Genomic DNA, 27963 nt, shown 5'->3' on the forward strand with positions numbered 1-27963 from the left:
GATATATATTAGCTCCCTCAGTGCTCGATCCAAATTTGTCTTAGCTTAGGTCTTGTATGTTTCGAGAATTTCCAGTCGTTGATAAAAAAAGGGTTAGGGACCCATGACCCACGACCCACCCACCCACGCCAATTAGACACTCTCCCACTGTTCAAGGTGAAAATTCTGCTTTAATTAATTAATGAGCAAATGCTTATTTTCAAGCCGTGTGCAAACCTAAATACTGCTTGGCTGTATCGGTAAGAGTACGAAAGCCTCTGGCATTAAAACGTTGTGTCATTCCACAAAGGAAATGGCTTTATTTGATATGACTGAAAAAAAGCATTAATCCTCTACATTCTATGCCATCACATGTACATTCTCTCGTAAACATTAAGTCTTATTTGAAAAATTTGAGACCTCAAATAGGGGACCATTTACTGACAATAAAAAAATTTCCAATAATCAAAAAATTGAAGTTAAATAGAAAGGTTTTTTTGAAGAAAAAGTGGAAGGGATCCTTTGTTTAGTACTTGATCATGTTATTACTTTTTGATGTTTCTAACCTTATCAATACTATTTTAATGCTTTTTCGTTAGGGTATCTAGCAAGCCTCACAACTCAAGTTCTTCCAGTTTTATCCCTAGTTGAAGTGGAAACCAAGTTATTTTCAAGAGTCCTGCCCAAGGTGCATTATAATAATAATTATTTTTATTACCATATGCTGATTTAGATCATTTCACAAGCAGTTTTTCCTCCTAATTTGAGACTTGCATACTTGAGTTAGATACTTAGATAACCACTAAGCCACCCTGACTCCCACTTATGTTAACCCATTCACCCCTAAACCGGCCATACATCCCCCAGGAGTCAATGGGTTAATAAAATGTATAATTTTTATCTGGGATTATATGCAGGTGTATGACGCTGTCTCAGATGCTATTTCAAAAATTGGACACATTCTTCAGTCAGTGTCTCCTAATACTAAGAGAACCGACAGTTTACATGCAGTTCAGTCACTTCTTCAGGTTTGTGACAATTTTACAGAGCAGTCTCAATAAACTAGCAATAATCGAGTTTCAATTCCTGTTTTGTCATCGATGAGGCATTTGAAAGTAGTCACATATTTTGTACCCTCTTCTAGAATTTGTTAATCAGTAATGAAGGTATATCACACTATAAGTATCTTTACTGTTATCTTGTTGCTAATAATTTTATTAGAAACAGTTTTGGAATACGTGCTATAATGCAATATCAGTTTTGTGGGATATCAGTAGACTTTCTTGCTAGAATTTAGTCCAAGCTGTACACTATCACATGACTGATGAGATTGAGGTTGTGTGTACCAGGCAAGTCCAAGACGGCGTCCAAACACTGAAATCGTGTGGCATGAGGATCAATACCCAAGGGACATCATGTGGGACTGACATGATTAGGATGCATTCTTCTTTGTCAAACACAATTATTAAGAGAATATTCATAATTATTGCTAATGAAGCCTTGGACACTGACAGGTGACACAACCTTTCTTAACAATAATAAGTGACTTGAAAGTGGGACAAAACTTAACAAGTTAGAAACAATAAGTTATATTTTAGTAATAAAAACAGGGACATTAACAACATCCTTCTTGACCTGAGAGTAAACCATAGATTTTACTTTGGCTCATGCCAGATGATTGCTCGCATATTGGAAATTTCTGTTATCAGCGGCACTCAAAGTAGACAGGGACATTTATTAATTTTTTTGTGTTAGCTAATGTCAACATGATGTGCATTTCACAGCATCTTTTTGTAGCCTGGCAGCCGCACATGACTGTATGGGGTAAATGGTAGTCCAGCTCTTAGATGTCATTTCAAAGGCAGAAGTTTCATTTGCACGACTTTAAACAATTAATTTACAGCCTGCTTCTCCAAGTGCTCCTAAAAACAATATTTATAAGATTTTTGGAAAGTAAGAGATTGCTTGTTTAATGCAATATTTATGCATTTTGTCTGCAGTTCATCATGTCATACATGGAATGTCTGGAAAACTATGTTGCTCATATAATGCAGCTATCACTCGCAGACGATAATGAGTTGTCTATTGGTCAAGTGCGTTCATTACCATCTGCCATAATTCAGACTGTTAAGGCAACCTTTAAACATTGCAAGGTATAATGGTGCATAATTTACAGAGGTATTTTTGAAAATTAAGTTAAACTATTGAAATGCTGTACACATGTATGCATTGAGGATCAAAGCCTACTTGGTGCATCAACTATAACTCGTTTCAGTTCAGTAGGCGATTTTTGCCAGCCCCTCAAAATTTAAGTAAACAGAAATATGAGCTGTTGCTGAGAAATGGGTTGTGCATTTGCAAGGTGTTTGTTTACCAGGGTAGACCTTCACTCAAATTTACGATCCTAAATTAGTTTCGATTTATTCCCAATTGTTTTTTTAACAGGCAAAGAAAGAGAAATTATGTTAGCCTGATTTTTATTAAGTTGTCTCTATTTATTTATTTATTTATTTATTTTTGCTTGCGACCTGTTACCATGTCATGCCCCATTATTGCCAATAGCTTCTCCCAGGGATTTTAAGGAAAAAAGTAATAATATTAAATTTTGCTTATCTATGGTCTTGATGAATTAATCTTGTTTTGCCGGGGTTGGACATTGGCACTTGCCCGGGCGCACGCAATCATTGATCACGCGCCCGTTTGGTGAGTACGATTTTCGTCGTTAAGAAATTATTTATTGTGCAATAAACACTGCTTTTTACATTCCATCTTGCCATGAAAATCCCTTAACATAAATTAAATTGGCGCTTAAAGGCAACATTGGGCTTTGTAAATAGGCAAATTATATGAAATATGGCTTCCTGGTCAGTGATACTGCTGGTCACTATCGAGCCATTGGTGACCAGGTAAAGATGGCGCCTTAAGACCGCTCCTGAGAAGAACAGACACGTTTACTCGCAAACTGCAGGGATCTCACGAAGATTCATCAGTAAAAAAATCAATTTAAAATATGAAGTAAGTGGCTCCATTGTGTTTTCTTGGGATTTAAGGTCTTTAAATATAATTTTTCATTGAAGCAATAATCCTAAGTCTGCCACGTGCTGGACAACGCAGCAAGCGAATTGTTTTCTCTTACTTTCCCAGCACTCTGATCAATGCGTGTTGAAACTAAAACAGACTTCCCATTTACTTTAATAGCTTTTCAGTGTTGAAGTACATTTCAATGGTATTAAATAGTAAAAATAAAAGATGACAAAATTGGTTGGAGAAAATGGGGGGGGGGTAAACTTTTAGGCGAGTGATGACTGGTCCAGGCGACTGCATTTTTGAGGGTCACTCGAATGAGGGTCACCCGAATGGTGAGTGCTCTCAAAATTAAGTGTCCAACCCTGTTTGCTCTTTTATTTACCAGTAACTAGTGTTTTTTTTTTCTTTTTTTTCAGGACAGTGAGCACATTTACGGGGATTTGTTCCAACTTGTGTCGCAGGACCTGGCTATGTTATTTAAAAGGACTTACCAGCTTCAGAAGGTCAGGATTGTGTTGGCATTATTCTGAGAATTTTAACAGTTAGCCTAAGGATGAAAGAAGTCTTAAGGTCAATGTACAACCTTTTAAGGTCACTGGGTGTCCCTAATAGTACCTGTGAACATTAACAAAAATAGGGTACAATGGAGAATAAAGCATACACCTTGTTTTAAGTGTGAAAATTTTATTATGCATTGACTCTTGGAATTATTAATGTACCGGTCAGTTGTTGTGAGGTGTCAACATTGTACTTTCTTACAATCACAGTGTGGAAGCTAACATTGCCTTTCAGGGATTGTGCTTCATGGCAGTCTTTAATAGCGAAGTGTCCAAAATACTGTCATCGTGTTATTAATAATTTTTAGGGCAAGATTTGAGTGAAAGGCTTTGCATTCTTTGAGTAAATATTTCTCTTTCAGGCACTGATGGAATTACTTGATAAAGTCCAGTTAAATTATGATACAACTGACCAGGATATTCAAGACATCACAGATGGTTAGTGATTTGTTAGACCAGAATCAGATCTAAGCAACCAACGAGCAAAACCGTACAAATTTTTCACTGTGTTAACTCTACCAAACTTCAGAGGAGCCGGTGCCTTGCCTCTGGACAGGTTAATTTAAATTTTGTCAGGATACAAATTAGGTTTGCCATATTTTTTTTGAAAATTGGAAGTTTGTGACAATTTTACCCAAAAACAAAAGGCAACCACATGTATGGCAACTTAACCATCGGTCACTTTGACATCACAGTGTACATGTAGTACATTGTTATACCATAAGACTATGTGTACCGTAGTTATTCGGTTACAATGCGCACTCGGTTATAAGACGCACCCCAAACTTAGCAATTTAATCAAGCTAAGTTCTCAAACTGAAAATTACGCGAAAATACTCGGTTATAAAATGCACCAAAAAATTGAGAGTTATCAAAAGGATGTGATGAATTTGAGAACAATTATCCTTACACAATTGGCATGCGAACTCTTTTTGTTAATGTAAACAAAGTGAAAAAGGCACGCATTTAAGCTCCCCTTTCAAGTAAGCCCCCTTTTTAGAGGAAGAAAGTTATTAAGTCCCCCCTCTCTTTGATTTTAAGCCCCCTCCCTCCTCTACCCTCCCTCATTATTCTTCAAAACCAATTAATAAATGATTGACTGTATCAATAAATAATCACAACAATAACACTTTGTGTGGACTGATCTGGTGTAGTTTCATTTATCCATGTGCTGGAAGTTCAGATTTGTTTTTGATCTTTGGCTGCATTACCTCTGACCTCATGTGCTTTAGCTTTTCCACTTTGGAGAATTGATACCATCATCTGATTGTTTAAAAAAGCAGTATAGCGCCCCTGAACTACAGTTGTACAAGTCCGTCCTCGAGAAACCTCGCTCCTGTCAGTGAAAAATCTTAGCTACAACCTTCTAATCTGTTTCTTTCTTTTTCTACTGGTAATAAATCTTTGTTAATCCCCCCTTAACCATGCTTGAAATATATAAGCCCTCTGGGGGCTAAATACAGGATTTACGATAACCATACGATTCTAAACTAATAAAGGCCAATAAGAGTTAGTACCTGTTTAATGTATGGTATCTTTTATGTTCCAACTACTGGAGGCTATTATTTAAAGGTAACTTCCATGCATTTGTAACAGAGACTTTGGTCTGTCAATTTTTCTTTTCTCAAAAAGTGTGTCACCAGCTTTTGGATGTATGCATTCTCATTGGAGATCTGGATACAAGTATATTGGTGAACACATGGAAAGTGTTAAAAAAGTAAGTGTTGTTTTAACATGTTAAAAAAACCGCCAGCCATGATCACTTGCAACCAACCTGTCGGTTGACACATGGATTCTTAAACCTTTTTTCACCTTGTCTTCCTAGGTGGTGATAAGATATAAATAAATATTAACCCATTGACTCCTAGGATTGAGACTTTTGCTCATCGATGGGGGTGGTCCGGAGCGGTTCAGGAGTCAATGGGTTAATGATTTTCATAATGGTATAACCACATGCATGCTAAACCATGTTTTAAACCTTGTGTTTATCTCTTCGACACTCCAAACTCTTGGCTCCTGTAGAGGTTGATTGTCTGTCTGAACACCAAGACGGAAAATCCCCATACTCGATTTAAAGGTTTGGATAGAAGAAAGCAACCCTGAACAGAATGTCTCTGGTAGCCGCGTCATCTTACATGAGTTCTACTCGAAAGATGTGTCAACTAAATCGGTCATTAACGCTAGATCAGCCATGCCGTGGGCAACAAAAAGAACAGTGCTTACTCAGGAGCTCCTACGCGTATTGCTCAACTGCAGTGAGCTTTTGCCTCGAAAAGTTGTTAACAACCATGCCAATGACCTAATGCGTAAGATGCAGTACTCTGGGTATAGTAAGAAATTTAGACATGAAGTACTATTATCAGCGGTTAAGGCGTACAACAAGATTAACGATAACGATAAGAGAGGGATAAGACCCATGTACAGACCCAGAGAGTGGAAGAGAGAAGAGCGGGAGGAAGAGAAAAAGAGAAAGCAAAGAGAGTGGTATACAAAAGGAGGCTATGACTCTGTCATATTCATCCCTGTCACACCCAACTCTGAACTAAAGAACAAGATGCAGAGCGAAGTGAAAAGACAAGGTTTCAAGATTAAGATAGTCGAACAAGCAGGCACATCACTATTAAAGACTGCTACAAAGATCCGACCCCCTAAGACATACGTCGTGTGACAGAGAAGATTGTTTGGTGTGCACGGGAGGGGATGGGAAGAATGCCTGTGACACGAATAATGTCATATACGAGATAGAGTGTGAAAAATGTGGAGATATATATGTAGGAGAAACCGCCAGAAATGCATATACTCGTGGAAAAGAACATCTAAAACTCCTGGAGGGGAGAAAAGAAGGATCGGTGCTGTGGAGACACTGCAGAGAGAAACACGAAGAAGAAAGACAAGTATTTAATATGAGAGTTACGGGATCATACAGAAATGACTCGATGACAAGGCAGATCGCAGAAGCCGTGAGAATGAAAAATGTTCCACCTGAACGACTAATGTATAATAAAACGGAATGGAATTACTTTAAAATCCCAAGGGTCGTAGTAGACAAAGACTGACCCCACCTTTTTAGCTGTTGGGTTTTAGAATAATCTTTTAACAAAGGCATTGAAGAGGCTCGACATTGAGCGAAATTAATCTGCCAAAACTTTTTTAATATTTCTTCTTTTTACCGAAGTTTTAAAGAACATTTTAAAAGAAATTTTAGAAGATCTTCACAGGAGCCAAGAGTTTAGAGTGTCGAAGAGATAAACACAAGGTTTAAAACATGGTTTCGTTGACAAAATCCTTCCTGACATCAGCGCATAAAATTAGTAGAAAGCACATGCATGCTAACAATCTTGTTATTGGCCTCTCAATCAATTTCAAATTGTTGCTTCTCTATTTACACTGTAATTGTTTTGGTTTCGCATTTATTAATTTCCGAACTCTTTGTTTAAGTTACCTCAGACAAGTGATTTAATTTCTCTTGCTCTTAACATTTGTGATAGTGGTAGTGCTGCATAATCAACAACATGATCAAGAATACATTGTTCAAACATTGGGAAGAGCACATGTAGATGAGCGTCTGGGTACTATCACCAGAAACACTTAAGTGTTGTTATTCTAGATGGTTTTCACTCACGTGACTTGGCGGCCATATTGGTGTACAAAACGATACAAAATGTATGCATGGAATATGCATAAAAATAGAGTTTGGTTCCCATAGGAGAGAACGTGTATTGTTCTTGTACACCAACATGGCCACTGTGACATCACGTGAAAATGATCTATTTGCGACTTCCAAACTTGATTTTAAGAATATTATTCTCTTGACAGGTTGGTAACCAAACATAAAGATTACATCAAGGACCACTTGGAGGTAAGGTCCTGGGATAATTTTGACTTCATTGGATGTAATGCTCTTACCCGTTGATTTAGCCTTAATCTTGGTATTTGCATGTCTGATAAATGTGTTGCAAAAATGTTAAAATATATATATAGGTTGATAACAGGTGTGGTCATTGTAAGCAAGGGTCATATCTTCCTTACTATAGGTGGAGAGGTTGATTTGTCATCTATGTTCATCCATTGAGTCAAAGCTTTGTCTTTGTGTTCAATTGACATCCTGTGGAATGAATGGAAGTGATGATGCTCACAAGGTTAGTGCCAGTGAACACATACTTTACTGTCAACACAGTCATTGCTGTCAAAATCTTTGGAGACGCAAAAGGTATTTCAAATTTAACTCTAATTCAACGCTGGGAATTGGGGCAGGTCTCTTCTCTCTTTCTCACACAAGTTACACAAAGCCTGAGAAAGAAGCAGAAATTATGTGTAAGACTAGAGCGCAAACACATATATATAAACTAAAATAGTTACCAGCCAGTACTTGGACTATACATTTATGTCCACATTGTGTTCAGAATTGAAAAAGGCAGAAATCACAGACCTGCATGAACAGCATTTGAACATTTTTAACAGTAGTATATTATATTTTTTATCTTACCTATTCAGTTTATGATAACTCAGAATCTCGGTTAAAATGATTAACATTTAAAAAAAAAGAGATCATAGACCGAATGCATAAATGACGGCCAAAAAAATTTTCTTTTCTTTATGTGCTAATTAGACTCACTAGCCTCGCTCTCAAGCAACATTTTGTTTGTATTTTGTCCATGCAAACGAGGCTAGTGAGGCTAATTAGCACATTAACAAAAGAATATTTTTTTGGCCGCCATTTATGCATTCGGTCTATGCATGAATGAGTAACAAACTAAGCATCACTCTATCCTGTAAAAATTAAATAGCTTTATATACTATTAACAACAATGTTCAAGAATTCCTTCTGATGAAAATTTAGGGATCTCTTTCCACTGGTGATGAGGCAGCTCTTGCAAAGATGCTTAAAGTCATGCGCTTTCTTGTGGGACACCTGGTACATCTTATCAAGGTAAAGTGAAGTTTGACGATGATGATAAGAGTCCAATTTACAGATTACCTAAGGTTAATAAAATGAAATCGAAAAATTACTGTATCTGCAATGAAAAGCACTCAGTCTGGCAAAATCTTTGAGAAGAAATGGTCTTTGGTTTTGAAATAACAAAGATGTTTTGACAACTATTTTGAAACTATTTTGTAAAAAAGGTGCCAGTAATTGTATCTGTTATGAGCCTAGGAAGGCCCATCAGGCTGGCACTTATCTCCAGTTTCCATAGCATGAAGTGACTAGGAGTACTTCTACTCCCCCCTGGATGGGATGCTAGTCCATTCTAGGGTTACCCCCAGCATTTTTGCCGGTACCCATTTATACACCTGGGCCCGGTTGTCCGAAAGCCGATTAATTTAATCCAGGATTAGCGTACACCTTTGTTTCATGTTATCAACTTTTTGGTGAAAGTTTCTTTTGCTTATTTTTGTATTTCAAGATTGACTTCTTCTAATGTAAAGTTTTGTCGAATATCAGCGTTGGACAGCATTTGGCAGTAAAGAAAAAAAGTCCGTGGTAGATTTTTAATCTGGGATTAGTGTTAATCGGCTTTTGAACAACTGGGCCCTGGGGTGAAGAGGGGCACCGTGAGAGTAAATTGTCTTGCCCAAGAACACAACACAATGTCCCTGGCCAGGACCTGATCGAACTACTCGATCCAGAGTCAAGCACTCTAACCATGAGGCCACCACGCCTCCCATTTGAAATGGATGCTTAGACTTAACTGCAACGCATGGAACGCAGATTGTTCAGCCCCAAAATGTCAGCTTTAAAATTTCTTTACAATGGTCAGTTTACCATATCAATGCACTTGATAAACCCTTTTCTTTATTTCACTTTCCCACCAACACAGTGCCACAGCTTCTTTACAACCTAACCCTAGCCCTCACCTTCACCCTCATTTAGGCAACAACAGCTTTGCCACTTTACCAGGTATCTTTATACCTTTCAAGGTATTTCTTGTGCACACAAGAATGTTTAACAAATTTTGTTGTGTGTGAATAGGAATATGATGGATATTATGACAAGTGCATTGAAGATATATTTCATTTTCTTCTGACCATACAAAGGTAATAATAGACTGTCCATGCCTTCTTTGTTTGAAACGATGGAGTATAATAGTGGAACTCCGCACTCCTTTGGCACATGTGCAGAGCATCGTTGATAAGAAAATATGGTAACCCATCTGTGCAAGAAAAATTTGGTTTTGGTCATCATACAACCACTACCCCCCCACCCTTCATGTATGCCAATGTGAACTGTGAAGCAACCAGCGTTTTTTGGCGGGAACATCTTTGATATTGGACATCCATGTTATGGTTAATTGACACCTGTCAAAAACAAGGTATCCACTGACCCATATCACATGACCATATCACAATCTCAAAGTTTAAAGCTTGTCAAGGTCAGCTTTTTTTTTTGGTTGATCGCTGACCAAGTACTGGTTTTTGATTGGATCACAGCTTCAAGCCAGGTTAACTTATTGTAAGAATAAATAACATGGGAGCTCTGCTTTTAGGCATGGCTAAATCTGTATATTATTATACACTAGATAAATCATTGTATCCAGTTGAACTAAGGCAATATACTGGTATTGCCAGTTTGAATTGCTGGATTGTTATTGGTCAGCTGGATTCCTTATGCTGCTTATAAGCAGACATGCCTTGGGTAGTTTGATTTTTGTTAGAAGTTTTATACCATACTGTTATGGCTTTTGGCAAGATATGTAGATTCTATCAGTACAGTTCTCTCATATTTCTCAAGCCAAAGAACAGTCTCTGTACACTTTCATGGTACTCTTTCTTTCTCTCTTTTTAGCAAATTACCTCCAAGTCCAAATTCCCAAAAGATTACTACTTCTGCAGAACAAGGATTAAAGTCTGCATTGTTAGTTGTGGTAAGTCAATTATTAATGACTGCAGGTAGAATAAATAAAGTACTGTCAGAGAATATTATTCAACTAGTAAGATCTAAATTTGCAAAGCAAAGGCTCATCCTTTATGCCCTGGTCATCATCATGAATAAATTCATCACTTTATTTATTTGCTGGGCTTAACATTAATCATCTCCCACTTACAATAATTGCTAGTGTTAAGGGTGCCACCTTTCCACTTTACTGTTCAAGCTGTTATAAGAACAAAATTTGTCATTTTATGGCACCAGAACCCAGTTTAATGGGTTTCCTGCAGACTAATAACCTGAAGGTCAAAGGCTGTACTCCTGTTATTACCAAGGTATCTGTCAGTTGTCCAGAGTCTGTTGGAGTCATATCATTGATAAATACATCTCTTCAGATGTATACTGCTAATTAGTCTTTCAGGCTTACTATAGGTACAGTGTACATGTAAATGAATATTAGTGTCTGTATATTTCATTTCACCGTCACAGGTGGAGCCACTGCTGTCTGTACTGGTAGCAAACAAGATCTTTGCCAATTTAGTAACCAAGAAAACACTAGGTAAGGCCTTAAGAGAGTGTTTCAAGCCTTGGACAATTCTTCTTGGAACTCTAAAAGAGTTTTAGCTCATTTTCATACATTTGTATGAGTCCTTGAAGTTCTTAGGACCATAAAAGAGGGAATCCCGCGACATTATGTAAAGTTTGTCTATTATATATTAAACACCAATGAAACACCAAGCAAGCTTTCACACAAAAACATGATATCTTCTCATGTGAAGGTAACATGTTATGTTCACGCGTGAAAAGATCACTGTTGCTATGGTTACATGTAAAAATGGCACCTTGCGATGCCTTTTGTGAAATGATTTAGTATTTCATTGGTGTTTATAATAAATAGAATATTACATGACTGCTTGGAGATATGAACTTCCTCTTCTCTTGGTGAAAAATGTTTCACTTGTGAGTGCAACACGAGAAGAGAAGTTTTGTATCTCTGCACAGCTATGTAATACCGGTATCCTCTATTTATTAAACAAAAACATTAATATGCAGTAATGCAAAGGAACTACAATGGGTTATTATTCCTTTACTCTTTTACATGTAGCATAACTGTATCCACTCTACTTCCACTATAAAGAGAGCAGAGATGGTGCAGTGGTGAGAACACTTGCCTCCCACCAATGTGGCCTAGACTTGGCATCACATGTGGACTGAATTTGTTGGTTCTCTACTCTGCTCCAAGAGGTTATCCTGTCGTTGAATAATGTTATATAGTTCAATTTTGTTTATTTCAGCAGTTAAGAAGGAAGACCAGTTCTCATACTGCTGTTTAGTAGCCTCCCTTGCTGGCATTGCATCAAAAACAACAGGTAAAGTACTGTAAGTTAAATTAAAAAGTAAATGTTTGAATTGAAGTGATTATCAAAAACAAGACTTTAGGGCATACATGTACCTGTACTTTTCAAGTAAGCCAAATCCCTCTGCTGTTAAAGTAGAATATGTTGTACAAATTGCACCATGGACAAATGGTAATTTACAGTAAATGCAGTTGGATACAAATTTAACAATGAGGAGCTTTTGTCCATCATTTGTGGTCAGCAGCCTTACATTTATATTTTAACAACAACAACAAAATATCAACAACAATCAGTGTTATGAATGAGAGTTCTATCCCCTTTTTCTCAAGAGACTCACGACTGGGTTGTCACAATTAAATTGCCAGCCATGGCAGCGGTTTCTCCATCAAGGAGGTGGCTGCCAATTGAGAAAGTTCTTGAAAATTTCTGGTATCCAGCCTCAACTTTGCTATGCAGTGTTGTCCAATAATGGTAATGGTGGCTACTTGTATCCTGTTAATATTTTATTACCAGTATTTTTTTTTTTTTTTGCAGAAGATGTATTTACTTATTGGGTCATGCCTTCAAATTACCCAGAGGTACTGTAAACACATAGATAAGACACAGTATTGGTCTTTTAATTTCTCCATTTCATTTAATTTGGTTGTATCATTCTATTGTCTTTGTAAGTACCAATTTCTGAAAGAGTAATGTCTGCAGGAGCACTTTGAGTTCTTGCTTAAAATTAATTATATATTTAAGTACATACCAGCATGTTTACTTCCCTTTTTGCATAGAATACCAACATCCATAGCAAGTACTGATCTGTTTTGAGGATCTTCTTCCCATAAATTTGATTGTAGTTCATTCATACAGCACAATGAAGGGTCTGAACGCAGCAGCAGTTTGTTTACCAGCCAGGCCTACCAGCCACACGCTTTAAGCAGCTTGTTTTCTGCCAATTGTTCAGTTTTTTGTGAGCAATTTGCTTTTTGATCTCAATTTTAGACAGGAAAACTACTTGCACTCCTCTGTTAGCTTGCTTTGAACTTGCTTTTGATGGTTTCACATTTTGACAGCTTTGGTTGCGATTAACCAATAAAAGGTTTTAAGCCATTCTTTCAACAACTGGGATTGGTCTGTTTGGTGTACTTTATGAAACTACAGATGTATGGCTGACGCCACTTGATAAAGTGTCCTGAAAATTTTAGCCAAATGCGTGCGGAAATTTAAGAAATTCTTTTTTATAAAAATAATAAAGAAGCTTTTCCTGTGATCTGTTCTGTTGTAAAGCACGTAGGAAGTGGATAGAGAGCATTCAAGAAGTAGGAGAAACACTCGACTACATCTTGTGTTTCCCCTACACTTCTTTCGTGCTCTGTCCGCTTCCTTGCTTTACAACAGAACAGATCACAGTCGAGGCCTCTTGGTTTGTTAATTGTTTGTCCACCAGCAATACAATATTGCACATTACACCATTGTCACCTCAATCTCAAAAGGTTGGTTGAAAACCACCTATATCTTGAACATAAAAATTGACTATTATAAATAAAGTTTTCACTCTAATAGAATCTCTTTATGACAAATTTATTTTTCAGGAGGAACATCGTCTTTCACTTGTGGAAGTTCTGTTTAAAACCTTCAAAATGTGTAGGTCCAACTGTATATTACAATAATTATTGTTTTTGTTATCTTCCTAAATCATGCAAGAATTGAGTGGGTTCCCATAGATCTTCAAATTTATAGAATGATTAAGTTATTTACTATTTGATAAACGAGGAGTGTTTTATCGGGTTTTAAACCATGAGGTGGAGCCAAGAGGTTTTTGACCTGGTAAGACACCATCTGTGAGTTTCAAAAACGTTCCTGTAGTCTGAACAAAGGTTCAAATTGTGAGAGGAGCACATCAACATACAAGAAAAACAAGCCTGCCTCATTAGTCTGCATTATAAAAAGAAGTCTAACGAGGAGTGCATCATGTGACGTTTTATCAGTGACCTGATAGGCTGTTTTCTCTCATGAATTATTAATGATTTCAATAGTATGTAAAGCAGTCTTGTACTTGAAATAATAATTCATTTAAATGATGGTACATGTAATTTATGTGATGAATATAATTCTGACTATAAAATAATTTTCTTCCAATGTGAAGGTGTGCTTGAAAATTATTTGCCTGTGTTTCTTGATGGTGTCATGTGCAATGGAAAACCCTTGAGGTATCTTGCTTGACTTTTTGCAGTTACCATTCACACATTTGTCTAAAAGTAACATCTGTTTTATTAGTTGAACCTGATTATAAGTGGATTGTGTAGTCTGATTTTTTTTTCAACAGAGAAGTTACTTTCTATGAGCATGTTTGCACCAGAATCTGTGCACTTGTGGCTGCTACTCCTGTGACCTGTTTTCCAATTGTGGTGAGTTTACTTTGGGTTCAATGTAGAAGCTAAGAACTACTTGCAGGAATTAATTTATTGCGGTACACGAAATTGCAAACATCATGAAATAGGGAAGCAACTTGAAGCTAATTTATACGGTAGATTTTACTGTTTTTTTCCTTTGCATATTTCCTTTGCGTATTCAGACATCAATTAAAGGCTTTCTAAAGCCGTTTTTGTCCATGTAGTTCAAGTTGTCTCTTTTTTCTTTGTCCTTATTTTCAAATACCAACTAATATTAACAAAAATCTAATTTCTCTGGGCAGTAATAACAGCAAAGTGGAATACAGTGTATTCAACAGTTTCAAATTGTGCAGGAACAGAAGGAAAGGGCTAGTTTGACAACAAAGGAAAATGTAATATTCAATTTTGGCATGAACTATTTGGCCCCCTCGTTATTGCCTTTTGGGATGTGAGCAGCTCAGGATGACAAGGAATGCCGAGATGTTTATGCATTTTGCTGCATGTTGCTAATAGCTGTTATTTTTGTTTAAGTTCAATTATGAAAGAGAGAAAGTATCCTCACACTTATCTGGACAATTTATGCAACTTGTATCTTATAAACACCTGAAAATTCAAGTGGTTCCAATGGGATTCGAACCCCTGACCTCTGCGATGCCTGTGTAATGCTCTACCAACTGAGCTGTGAAGCCACACAAATGGGAGCAGGTCGATCAATTTATTGGGTTCGTTTGTCCAGGAAAGGAACTTTATTTAAGTGTCTAATCTTCTAGCGCTGGAGCACTTACATACTTAATTGACCGCTCCCCATAGGGGCTTTTCAGGGCCAATGAAACAGATGAAACACAGCTGAGAAGCCAGCTGGGAAGCCAGCTGGGAAGGCCAGCTGGGAAGTTGGCCAGCTGGGAAGTTGAACCGGGAACAAATTCAGCGAGTGGTCAGAGCGGGTCTTGAACCTGTGATCCCTGGTTCTCAAGGCAAGCGCCCTAAACACTGGGCCACACTGCCTCAGCACTTATTGGGGATACTGTAGATTGAAATTAACAAATTAACGCAAATCAAATCAAGTGTTGGTTTTCGAGGAGAGGGGAAAACCGGAGTACCCGGAGAAAAAAACTTCTCGGTGCAGAGTAGAGAATCAACAAACTCAACCCACAGATGACGCCGAGTCTGGGAATCAAACCCAGGCCACATTGGTGGGATGCGGATGCTCTCACCACTGCGTCATCCCTGCACCTCCCCTTTTGACTTTAATTATGTTTAATATATCTTTAAGGAACGTTGCTTGCTGGAGAAAATACTTGAAGATGATGTCTTGTGTGCTTTACTCGCCATTGATGTGTGGTGCTTTATGGCCAGGTAATAATGAACATAAATTACTGATCAGAATAAATTTTGAGGGATATCAGCTAATTTGACAATGGTGGCTGACTCGTAGAAATCGTGGTAGTTAAAGGCTCACGTCCCAGGTTTTACCGAGCGCTAATGTTCTTTGGGGCCTGTTCTGAGCATAGTTAATTTTTGTAGTAGAGGAAACTTCCTCTGTCCTGAATTTCCCTTATGGTCATACTCTAAGAAGGCATCTCCCGCCTTGCACTAACAACGGGTAGGGGTGAAATTTAACCTCTCGAACCATCTAAGTCCAAGACGATGCGGAAAACATAGACTTCGAGCAATCCCTTCTCAGTCAATCACGCAAGCGAGCCGAGGCAGGACTAAAGCGGGAGGCTCGACTGACTTTGAAGGGACTGCTAGCAGTCTAAGGAAAACAAGAAAATAATATCAAGAAACAAATTCGAATTCGGATGCTCTTAAGGCCTGGCCAAACGCTCGCAGCATCTTGCAACGTTGTTGCATGATGTTGCGACATGTGTTGAACGGGGTGGCCAAACGCACGCAACATTTTCATCATTTTCAACGCAACATGTCAATGTTCATGTGCCCCAGGCCCTTGGCGCGCAAGAAGTGGACCTAGTGCGCATGCCTTAGCGCAACATGGTTGCGTGAACGTGGCCAAACCAGTACAACATCATGCAACATCCAAAATTTGATCCAACATCATCCAACATGTTGCAACATACCGCAACAGGGTGGCCAAACGTATGCAACATGTTGTGCCCAACAATGTTGCAAGATACAAAAATTTGGTTTTATCAACGTCTGTACGGTGGTCAATTTACATTATCAACTCCGTTGATAAAACCAAATTTTTGTGTACTACTTCCCCACCGACGCAGCACCACAGTTTCTTTAGAAACTACCCCCTTCATTCAATGTTGCAAGATGTTGCGTTGAAATGTTGCGAGCGTTTGGTCAGTCCTTTAGAGGGTGTACCACTGGAATCTTTAACTAACGAGATGTTCTTGGGCGTTACTGATTGAAACTGTTAGATCAGCTACTAGCATGGAAACCGTCCAGAAGCGAAGGAAGATTGACTCTTCCCAAATTCGCATTTTCAAAATACAATGCACACCTACCTCCACAGGGTTTTTCAAAGCCAATACGGTCATCGGGGAAAATAAAGACCGAATAGGCCTTTTGCAGCTAGTGATCACATGGTACAAAAGCCACCAAACTGGAGAGGGAATTGCACACTAGGACATCTAAAAACAAAGAAAATTTAAGTGAAGTGGCGTTGTTTTAGATATCCCAGTGCGCAATTTGCTCTCCAGTATGGCGGTTCTTGTACCATGTGATCGCCAACTGCAAATGGCTCATTGATTTACGATTTTTCTTTTCTTGCACAAAATTAATGTTTTCAAGTTCCTTTTTTCCCAAGCTTCCAGTCATTTATTGACATGTATCATTCATAGTTTGAGTCAGCACTTATGTTTTTTGATTATTTTGTGCACTATATTAACTTTACACAATATCGTGAATCGAAGTTGAGTGTTTTCTGAAAATGAAACACCTGAAAAATGCGTGTTGCTTCTCAGGCTCATGATTTCTGTTAGTAACATCCTGCAAGGATTTCTTTCCTTTCTTAGCGAGGTATCCTGATGGGTAAGAGACCAGACTCCCTTCACTCATCACAGACCACAAGGACCTTACCTTTAACATAAATTAGCATAATCACGTAGGTAATTTTTTTAAAATTCTCTGTGCTGATTGGTTGCCGTTGAGGTGATTATAACGCGATAGTAACCTAAGTGGTTTTTTTTTCAAAATGGCCGCAAGCCGTTTTGTCGAGATGACAGACGAAGAAGTTAATTGTTTTAAAGAAAACGCATATTTTTCAAATTAAAACCTATGTAATTATATTAAAGCAATTATTCACCGATATTCACCTCGCCTCTGGCGAATAATTGTTACTATGTGCTCCCGCAGAAAGTACTTTTATCGTTTAAACAAACAGATGGGGATCGGCAGAGCTGTGTGCGGGACATGTAACAGTCCTTACTCAGTTGGTAAGTTCATTTATCTTATCGCCTTCTGTGAGCCAAAAATAATAAAACAATAGAGTTTATGTTCGCTGGCATAATAAATGTGTTTTGGGCCCGACTCAGACTCATTTTAAAAAATGAGCTCTGATAAGGGTCCAAAACATATTTATGCCCAAGAACATAAACTGTATTTTTATTATTATCACTTTAAAGGGCATTGAGAAAATCAAAACTTAAAAAAAAAAAACAGTCTGAACAACCAAGCGAGTGTTCATGCACTGATCAACTCAAAACTTCAACATCCTCCCTCTTCCCGGGCAAACCCCGGGCATTTGAATTTTTGAAGACTGGATCGTTCAAATTCCCGCCCCCTCGGGCCAAAATGGTGTTCAAATGCCCTACCCTATCGTCGGATTTGTCTGTCATACCCTACTAAAGATCAGTCGTCGTCGCCTCCTGGCATCTTTAATAAAGCTTGTGTGTAAACACTGCCAACACATGTTTCGCGACCCTTTATATGATAATGCCGTTTTTACCAGACTTGAGCAACTACAAAAACACAACTATTAAAAGTGACTTGAAATTGAATTAAGTCGGACAATATCAATAAATATGTGTAAGCTGCTCTAACTCCGAAACACGGCAAATGTTGTTTCACGAGTGTGCTGTGTACTTATCAACAACAGAGCCTAGATCGTTTGTGACTGCGTGTATTTTAAATTGTTCAGTTTCGGTTGCACAGAAATGTACAGCTTTAACAATGAAATGGGGTTGTGAAAACATACCATACATACAGTATTCACTCTATAGTACGACAAACACGAATTACGCAACCAAAATTCCTTTGAAGACCTTCCTTTGAAGACAACTTTTGAACCTTGTAAGCCAATCGTTCACAAATGCTATATCTCTTAAAACTCTCGTCCAAACACTTGTTTAAAGGTGTTAGCGACTTCGGCACCCGAAAAGAAATCTGACACTTCCGGTTCAATCTTTCCCACCCCATCCAGGCAAAAGTCAAACTTCCCACCCCCTGGCACAGAAAATAGTCAAATGCCCGGGTTTTCCCTCCCCCCCCCCCCCATCCCGGGGGGGATGTCGAAGTTTCGATTTGATCGGCGCGTTACAATTTGAATGGCTTTTATTTTCCGTCAATGAAAATACACCATCAAGCGAAGCTGGCTAGAAATTACAAAATCTTGCCACTTGGGTTTTCAAAAATTGTAAGAGATGAAAGAAAGTTTAAAAGCTTATTTGTAAGTTAAATTGTACAATTACGCCATTTCATATTTTTTTATCGGTATATTCAGCGGGCTAAAATACATTTTAGCCTGCCAAATTCTCCATTTTAGCCCGCAAAAATGCGCCTCATTGCCCGACAAAGTGATAATAATCTTCAATATCCGTTACCTATTAGAGTTAACACTGAAATATGTTTGTAAGCGCTCGAGAAAACCCCTGTCTAATCGTCCTGGACAGGTAGATTTTATTCTCTGGGAAGAAACTTTCTCAGACCACTCGCCCAACGGGAAAGCACCCACTCAATCAATCGAAGCATCAAAAGATGTCTAGAGCGAGAGACAAAAGATACACAGTGAGCGAAAATGGTAGTTGAGACACTGAACTGGAAAGACCACAATCATGAAAAAATCATCTTTACGTCACATTTTCCTCTTGCACGAAAATGGGAATGGCAAAAGTAAGTCTTGGCGATAAAAAACAACATTATAAGGGGGGAGGAGAGGTGGTTAGATTCAGGAATTAAGGGGAGGGGATTTTATCTCAACCCTTTTGTCGCTTTTTGCAGTATTTTTCTTTTTTTATACACTATTAACGAACCAAGGCTGGTGAGGTGACCCCTTGGGCACGTGGATCGCAAAGTTTGCTTGCCCAGTAGCACAAAGTCCGTCTACTGCTTGCCCAGTAGCACAGTAACGTTTTTCTAGGCCTAATAAGTGTATTTCGACCCTGTTTTTCAGCTGCTAACGTTACCCTCCTCGGAGGCTGCATATAGTCACCTATCACTGCTCATTCAGCGACTCGTTCGTCTTATGGCCGTGGAGCACCAAGTACGAAAATCTGTAAATCTATTCTGAGTTCGCCAGTACTTCATGATGCGCCCTGAAAACCTGGAATTATGTTCTAAAGATAGAATAACCATTTCCAGGGTCCAGCTGAAGGGCTTTTTTCACAACTGTCGTTGGTGGCTTTCATAATTGGCGATAGTGTCCGATTTCGAACACCTGTTGATAACCTCTCGTGAGCTGACTTTAATTTCTTGGTAGTGTTGCACCTCGTGTTAATTTTCACTGTCTATGTTGTTTAGCCTTTTAGTTTCTGTTTGGGTAGCGTGTCAATTGCATTGTTTAGCTTACGAGAGTTTCTACATCGCCCTTTCGTAAGAATACCTGAAGTCCCAATAGACCTGTTTAGTTCCACTGCTTTCCACTTCCCATTTAGAGCTTGTGACTATACTTTCGTGCTTTTTTCTTGTAAGTTTACAATTTGCATGCTTGGAGGAAGGAAGAACATTGCGAACGGTTTCTCTGAAACTGTCTCATGATGTAAATGGACAATTAGCATAAAAATCTTTAAAAAAGGCCTCTTCGTGTGGAAATATTGGGGATAAAAATAAACACTAATAAAAACAAGCGATAAAACAGTGGCAACGGATATTTTCAAGTCCACGTTCTTATTCCTTTTTCTCATTCCCTTCTCTCTCTTACCTTTTATGGCTTATTATTGTATTCTTGTCAAGTATTTTATCCTTTTATTGTTTCAACTTCCAAAATATGCGAAATTTTCATGATGAACTCAAACTTGGATTTTTTTGTGGATTTTTTTGTCGCTTGTTTTATATGTAAGTGTTCATCTGCGAACTTATTAAAAAAAACAACGAAAACTGAAACTGAAGAGAGAGGAAAAAAGAGAAGACAATATTTACATGATTGGAGGAGATAATAGAGAGCTTTAGATTCAAGGACGAGAACTACTGCGAGTACGAGATTTTCTCATAGAACAACAGTGAGTTCGCGCAAACCAGCGTCATTTTGGCGGGAAAAACGTGATAATACGAGGTTTTGCAAAAATGTCGTCTTGTCAGGACAAGTCAACAACACGGTAGCAGTTTTGGCATTTTTCTATCTTCAAAAAGGCTCAGTTACCAGGAATAAGAATAACTGAGCAACCTATACTGCTAGCAAAGAGTAAGATTAATAGTACGGGTTATAAATTTTCTAAGTATTTTCGCTAAAAACGGGCAGTCAAAACTCGTACTCGTTCTCGTCCTTGTCCCAGAATCTAAAGGTCCCTAATGGCTGTTCTGCGGCAAAGCAGCAAATCCAGCGTCGTTCAAACCTGGATTTTTTTCCAGGCTTTCTTCGTATCTGCTTAAGCTTAACCACTGCGATGTTATTTAATTCTCCTGTATTTCCATTTCCTCAATTCAAATATATGAAAGTTTCACGTCACCCTGACAGTAGAGCCTTTCTTGACTCGACCAGAAAGAAAGGACTCTGCAGAAATCGCGTAAAGTATTTATTCGGTGTGCGCAAGCCGTTGCTTGGAGACAGTTTAAAACCCAGGCCAAATCTGGAGCGCACTCCAAGACGCCATATTGATTTTGGTACCGAAGGCTCGATTTTGACCTTCGCCTTGTCAAAAATATGATGCGCGCGCTTCCTAAACGGTTTGACCGGAGTGACTAGCCCAGAAACTTGGACTTGCGGCGACTTAAAAGACTTGACACGATTCTGCTGAGCCTCTCTTTTTCGCCCTCTGGTGAGATTTGGAGAGGCCGCCTGCTCGCAGGGTGGTTTCACATATCCTATCATTTAAAACAGTATTTACCGTGTCCCCATGTATTCTTTTTCTTTATATTTTGAGCACGATTGAGATAAGCATAGTTAGTTTAACTCTTTTGAGAATCGTTTAGTGTGATTCTCTTTCTGTAAAATGTTTTTTCTCTAGGAGGGTCTTTTGACTTCGTTTCCGCCATCAAAAGAAGAAAACATAATTGTTTGGCGTGTGTTTCCCTTGCAAGACATGCCCGAGGTTGTGAAGAAAAAGGTGAGTGAAATTTTAAAAAGAATAGGTTAAACAGAGACTGTTAATAATTGTTTCCCTGCTTTATCCTTAACAATCTCGGAACACGTCACTCGTGAACATCCCTTTTAAAACCTCCAATAGGCTTGGTGTGGTAAGATTACAACTACATCCACCATCACCACTGTAACTACGAGACGACTACAACGTCAACAACAACAACAACAATTGAAAGAGCAAATACAACCACACACAAGACCACAACTACCAACAAGGACAGCTTCGACAACCTCCGCCTCGCACACTTCTACTTTCAATTTGCCCATGTTTACTTCCACTACAACGAGTAAGGATAACCCAATTTCACTCGCAACTTGCCCACTGCTTTTTACTTCGCCCATTGCCACTCCAGTCCCACCTCAACCACATAATGTTTTTTATACCAGCAGTTGCGCCGTTTTATTCTTTCCGGGAACTAGCATGATTTTGTAATTTACAAAGACTCCAAGTGGATTAGAGAGTCCTCTTAGTTAGTGCTCCTTGCCCTGTATGTTACTCTTTTTGAAATTGTGTCTGGTCCATGTGTTATTGTTTTGATTCGTTGTATGTTTAATCGTTTTATAGGTGTGCCGCTTGCTTGTCCCTCTCTGCATAAAAGTTTGTCACTCAAGAACGAAACAGTCTGATGAGCACGACGACATTTTGGTGAGAAACATGATCAAATAGAGCATGCAAAGTGTTCTATTTCGCACTTTGGGAGGGGGCTGGTAAGGTATTGGGAACCGGTTTAATGAACAAGGCTTTACATTCTCTCCCTAGTACCCCTTTCACATTTAGCTGCTGTTGTAATGCGCAAAATAGCGCGCGGGGAAATCTCATGTTAAGCTGCTTTCGTGGCGAACGTGAGCACGCGATGAGCGAGGACTTGCAGTTTTCTTGGTGAACACAAAAGTTGCACGGTTTGTACCAGTTCCGTGCTCGGTCAGTACGTTCACAGTTAACATGCAGAAGGATTTCAAGTCATCGCACACGTAGCAGCGTTCATTGACGAGCGGATCAAATGATTATTCTCTTCAACAGCTTGCAACGTCACGGTAGTGAACCAGTACCGTCCATCTATGTGCATGATGGTTGTTGTAATCCATTATCATTTATTTTGCCATTTTTAATCATTTTCAACTGTCCAATTTTCCGTAATTCTTTATTTATTCCTGTCTTACGAAGTATGCAATTTACTTCTCCTATTTTCCTATTATCGTCATCATTAGAGCGAGTTTCAAGCGACTGTCGTAAAACCAAAACCAAAGTTATTACTTTGGCCTATCAAAATGGACGGAGACAATCCAGTAAACCAATCAAAATTCGAAGTAATTACACGTAGCCGACACAAAGCGCGGGAAAATGTGCACGCGCCCAGTCACGATTGGTTTTGGTTTCACTTCTGATTGATTGAAAAAGTGCCGCGAAAACTTTGAACCAATCATTGAGTGAAGTAATGCAAAATCAAAGCAATTCACTAATTACTTTCGACATTCAACTGAAAACCGCTCTATTGGTAACATTGCTATAATTATTAAGTAGTTATTAACTTTCGGTTTGTAAGAAATTATTATATTAATTCGTACCAAACGTCGTACGGAGGGAGGGGAGCAAGGATGGCGCAGTGGTGACAGCACTCGCCTCACACCAGTGTTTCTGGGCTTCGGTCCTGGACTCGAGGTCATGTGCGAGTTAAGTTTCTTTTCTCTGCTCTGAGAGGTTTATCTCCGGGTTCTCCGATTTTCCCTTCTCCTCAAAAACCAACATTTTAAAATTCCAATTCGATTCGGATGCAGAACCTCCCTGGAAACGACCCCGAATCACCGTATTCGTCTTTGGTGAGTAATTTAGATTCATGTTCCAAAAGGGATAATTATTATCAGAAAGTTCATCCGGATAATAATCATCGTCATGTGCAGTCAGTGAGCGCGACTACGACTGCATGATTGAGCATGAGATGGATGTCTCTCAATATCATATTCAGTCTCTTTGCGACATCTTTGAACCTTAAATTGATTATTCTTTTCTATACAAAGTTGAGAGTATAATAGCAACCTTGGTAGTTTGCTCTTATCCATCCTGTACACCTGTCCTACCCAACTAAGGGTTTTCTCAATAACTGATATGTCATTGATGGTAGTCCTGCACAACGGAGAATCGAATTTCCACGTTCGTACAGACCATAGTTAACAGACCCACTCACGTTACCTGTCGATGCGATTTTCTACGGGATTGCGCCAGCAGAGCCCTACGGGTCATAGGATAAGTGTATTTACGTTGCTGATATTTTTGTAGGTCCTTTGTAACAATTATGTGCACTGACTCTAATTATTTTTCCTTTCTTGTTATTGAAGTTTCGCTGCTTGTCGTGTCTTCATGCGGTGTATAATTTAAGGGAAGTGGAACAATATGTCCCTCCTGTTCACCACTCTGCTATCGTCGGACTCGTCAACGATCTGTGGTGCGATAACGTCACAGAGACCGGCGTGGTAAGTTTTATACATCGCATCATGTTTCAAAAGGAATTTCTTGAAGCACGGAGCTCCGTGGTAGTCCCGCAAAGAAGTCACTCGTATTTCATGACTTCCCAAACGGTTTATTTTGTATTCGTTCTAATTTTTTTCGCGCTACGAAGTGATTTTTTTCCTCAGCAGTTTTCGTAGTGCATAATTTTCTAACAGATCCGCTGCGTCAGTCTAAATCCCGCTAAAATGAGACATGAACAATTCGCGCCCTGATACTACATTTCAAAGGGACAAATGCTAGCGGGTAAACCCACCTTGAAACCAAATGTATAAAACTGTTGGTTAACGTTATCTTTGGGACTTTTATTGCCGATGCCAACTGAACGTTATTTCCGCCCCGTTTGCAGCGCTTTGATTCCAAGGTGTGGTGTGTGCTATTGGATTTATCGTCTACTCTGCTTCATGTGATCCAGCCAGAGGATTTTGCCAAGGTACGATTTTTAAGGTTTAAAAGCCAAAATGAGCTGAACGCTGAACGACTGAATATATTACTAAAATTCAATATTTCGACACTGCCTTTCTCCGTCAGCTTCTTAAAAGCAAAGGTCAAACTTGCATGGATTGATGGATTTTTGAAAGGGACTGATAAAGAACAGAATGTTAATTCGATAGGAGTAGACAGCATGGCTGTAGTGGGTAAAGAGCTCTACTTGTCGGGACCTGCAAGGAAAATCACGCGCGTACGCAACCTCGTTCCAGGGTCCTCTCTCTTCCTCCCTCGAGAAAGAAGGAAGAGAGAGAACCCTGGGAACAAGGTTGGCGCGTGCGCTGCCTGATCATACGTCATGTATCGTGACGGTGGAATGGAAAGTAATTGGAACTTTGACTTGAAACACGGAAACGTTTCTTTAACTGGAAGAATGAGAATCGGAGATTACAAGTAGAGTGCATCGTTTCTGTGGTGAAGCTATCGAAAGAATTGAGTAGTGCTTTTTTTTCCATAAGGAAGACGCGCCCATATTTTATAAACGATGCGTCTGTCATAATCGCTAAAATGATACAGCCATGATTCGCGCTCACATGTAAATTTACGGAGATTACGAGATTAAGTATCGTTTTTCTGTGGCGAAGCTATCAAAAAGATTGCTCGTGAACGGTGTGAAAGATTTTTTTTACCAGATACGATACGATACGATTTTCTGCAAGCGTCACGAAGTGTCCCCTTGATCCTTTCGCCAATTGAATACAACAAATTTCATCACAAACACATGTTTTGCGTTGATTGGCTCCTTACGATTTCGCCTCCAAAAAGCTGCAGAAGATGCGCAAAGTTGACATAGCTGGCTGCCGTTTTTCCCACGGTCAAGGTGCATGGTTCTGTTCCAGAGATGACGTCACAAACTGCTTTGCATCCCGGTTTCTTGAGAATTTGTGCATTGAATTACAAAACAGTTTGCGAAGTCATCTCAAGAACAGACTCGGCCATGCGTCTCTTTAACTTCGTCACTGGTCCAGTAACTGCTAGCTGGTTTTCCTAAGTGTCATGGCGAATTTGGAATTTTTTGCAGTGTAAATATGTTTGCTAAAAGGAAAGCGAGGACGTGGGCTTTTTAAACGCCACCATTCTTAAATATAGGTGTTTTACGTTACCGTTAAAACGGCGCTGTGCTTGATACTCGAATTCGGGAACATTTAACTACATCTGTGATCGATTCCTTTTTTTTTCAATTGCTTGCAGATCATAAGTGGATTACATACTCTTCTTGCCAAATGTTCTGAAATGGAAGTGCGCGATGCAGCCGTGCACTTTTTGGGGAAGTGTGGTAGAAAAGAAATCCCGGAACATCTCAAGGTAGGACGTACACTTCAAGGTCACACACACATGGTGCCTTTTTGTTAATAGATTAAGTCAAGGCCCCTGAACGCTCATCGTCAGTGGTCCCTAAATATTTGTTAAAACCTTTCGGCCAGGCCTCAGTGGTTCTCCATTGACGAGTAAAATCGCCTGGCGTTGGACAGAGTAAAATCTGTAAGTGGCCGTTTTAGGAAGGTAAGGATTAAAGGGGACGTGTTGTGTGTTAACCCATTTACTCCTAAAGTGGCCGCCATTGGCGAGTAAAGTCGTCCGGTTTTAGACAGAGTAAAGTCTGTAAGTGTAAAGGGATTATTAAGCAAGGAATTAGGTTTTGCCATATTCATGTTGCAACGATTTAGCATCAGTCTTCCCCGAACATGGGCGAAGCGTCCAAGTTCATTTTGTTGGCTCATTCTTTGTCTTTTTTTTTTCTGACGGTTAGTCTGTCTTTACGTGGTCACTGCTTTAACTTTGATCTGCAACTCACTTTACATTATCGTTAGTCCACAGTGCTTGGAAACATCACGGCAATGTTCTCCTCCCTTGTCAGTGATCAGCACTGGTTAGTTCATCATCGAGCATTTCAAAGTGTAAAAGCTTTCGCTGAGGTAAGAAGTTTAATCATCATTATGATATTCAAGCTCAAAATGATTAAGATGGCAAGAAAATAGTGGCCGTGATAATATGAATGGCAAATACAATAGACAATGAAGTTGACAGTTACTTGTGAAAATACATATTGTTCGTGGTTAGTCTTACAAAGCTCGTTTCATCCCGACCAAGGGACTCATCAGGGACCTTTCTGCCTTGCAAACTCGTTGGGCATCACGCCCAAAGTCCCGTTCGCTAACAAAATGACGACAGCAATCTCGCTTTATATCTCATAGGGATTCCAGACCGCAAAAATTCACGAGTAAAAATTGACAATGAAGTTGACAGTTACTTGTTATTCGCGTATCGCGCCGGATTATCCCAAGGAACCAAGAGAGCATAAAAATTGGGAGGAAAAGCATATTTTAAACGAAAAGAGAAGATAGACTGTAGTTCACAATTATGTGAAAAGGTCACATTTTTCCGATTACACAAAAATAGATGCAATCCGAGGACTAAGTGGCTCACAGCCCCATAGTTTCGGACCCTTTGATTTAACATCTGTCATCCCAAGGTTCTTTTCACGAAAAGACGTTATGCATTTATCTTCCTAGGTTGTGACACTCCAGTTTGCTTCGTCCTTCGTCGTTTTGTTTCCCCGCAAATTTCCTGAGTGATTTGATGTTGTTCATATTCGCAGGTTACGCATTATACTCATGTTATGGGGGACTGTGTTCCAGAGAGCTTGCTTCCCGCTTTGTCTGATTTTCTTAATGAGGTTTGTATTAATAGGCCAATTTCCAAGTTCACGTCTGTCTCCTCTTCAAAGCGAGTCTAAGTGCGAAGTTTGTGTGATTGTAATTAGTTCTACTTTACATATGAATAAAAACTAATTTTAATAAGAAAAACTTCGCACTTAGACTCGCTTTGAAGAGGAGGCAGAGATGAACTCGGAAAAGGCCTATTGTGTGTGTTGCCCCACCCCCTCCTCCGCCGTTTCTCTACTCTCTCCCTGCATTCCTGTGCATCTAAAATTGACTTTTTCGAAAGTTATAGTTAAAATGAAAAAATTGCGGAAAATATTTGTACTTTTCATTTCATTTCAGCTACCGTATAGACACACTGAATTCCCAGGAGACACCGTATCCTTTTTAAAATGTTGATCCATCTATCGATCGATTGGACACCTACGTCATTCGCGTGTCAATCACATGCGCTTGGATTGGGTCTTTGTTTCTGTTTTCCTTCTGTTTGCAAAACAGATTGAATATAATTTTAACTTTTTCACAAGTGTTTGTGTGGTGCGCAAACTTTATCTGGGACATCTGTTGGACCAAAGCATAGTGCAGATAGATGGACTGGTTATCGAATTCTGGAAAATTCAAAAGCGAGAACAGTGACATCGCGCTTCATGACCCTGACCAT

At 39.1% G+C, this 27963-nt stretch overlaps 1 protein-coding gene across 5 annotated transcripts in view; it reads left to right on the plus strand.

Annotated features, from left to right (window-relative positions):
• LOC138026209 (FIGNL1-interacting regulator of recombination and mitosis-like) overlaps positions 1-27963 on the plus strand; it is a 32593-nt gene that overhangs the window by 852 nt on the left and 3778 nt on the right. For 2 of the 5 annotated variants that reach the window (XM_068873460.1, XM_068873468.1), the window contains exons 3-28: positions 579-667; positions 897-1007; positions 1980-2132; positions 3423-3509; positions 3926-4001; positions 5196-5280; positions 7380-7422; positions 7598-7702; positions 8404-8493; positions 9535-9599; positions 10348-10426; positions 10918-10987; positions 11724-11798; positions 12321-12364; positions 13364-13415; positions 13918-13981; positions 14098-14179; positions 15438-15520; positions 17517-17568; positions 19524-19613; positions 21514-21612; positions 22213-22293; positions 23982-24116; positions 24500-24583; positions 25831-25944; positions 26451-26555. In XM_068873460.1, coding sequence (XP_068729561.1) covers positions 579-667; positions 897-1007; positions 1980-2132; positions 3423-3509; positions 3926-4001; positions 5196-5280; positions 7380-7422; positions 7598-7702; positions 8404-8493; positions 9535-9599; positions 10348-10426; positions 10918-10987; positions 11724-11798; positions 12321-12364; positions 13364-13415; positions 13918-13981; positions 14098-14179; positions 15438-15520; positions 17517-17568; positions 19524-19613; positions 21514-21612; positions 22213-22293; positions 23982-24116; positions 24500-24583; positions 25831-25944; positions 26451-26555 — 2213 coding nt within the window. Of the gene's footprint in view, positions 1-578; positions 668-896; positions 1008-1979; positions 2133-3422; positions 3510-3925; positions 4002-5195; positions 5281-7379; positions 7423-7597; positions 7703-8403; positions 8494-9534; positions 9600-10347; positions 10427-10917; positions 10988-11723; positions 11799-12320; positions 12365-13363; positions 13416-13917; positions 13982-14097; positions 14180-15437; positions 15521-17516; positions 17569-19523; positions 19614-21513; positions 21613-22212; positions 22294-23981; positions 24117-24499; positions 24584-25830; positions 25945-26450; positions 26556-27152; positions 27317-27644; positions 27681-27963 lie in introns of those variants that run through there. The other 3 variants (XM_068873453.1, XM_068873445.1, XM_068873476.1) reach the window with 3 other exon arrangements.

The sequence above is a fragment of the Montipora capricornis genome, chromosome 2 (assembly GCF_036669925.1).
Source record: "Montipora capricornis isolate CH-2021 chromosome 2, ASM3666992v2, whole genome shotgun sequence".
NCBI classification, from domain to species: Eukaryota; Metazoa; Cnidaria; class Anthozoa; order Scleractinia; family Acroporidae; genus Montipora; species Montipora capricornis.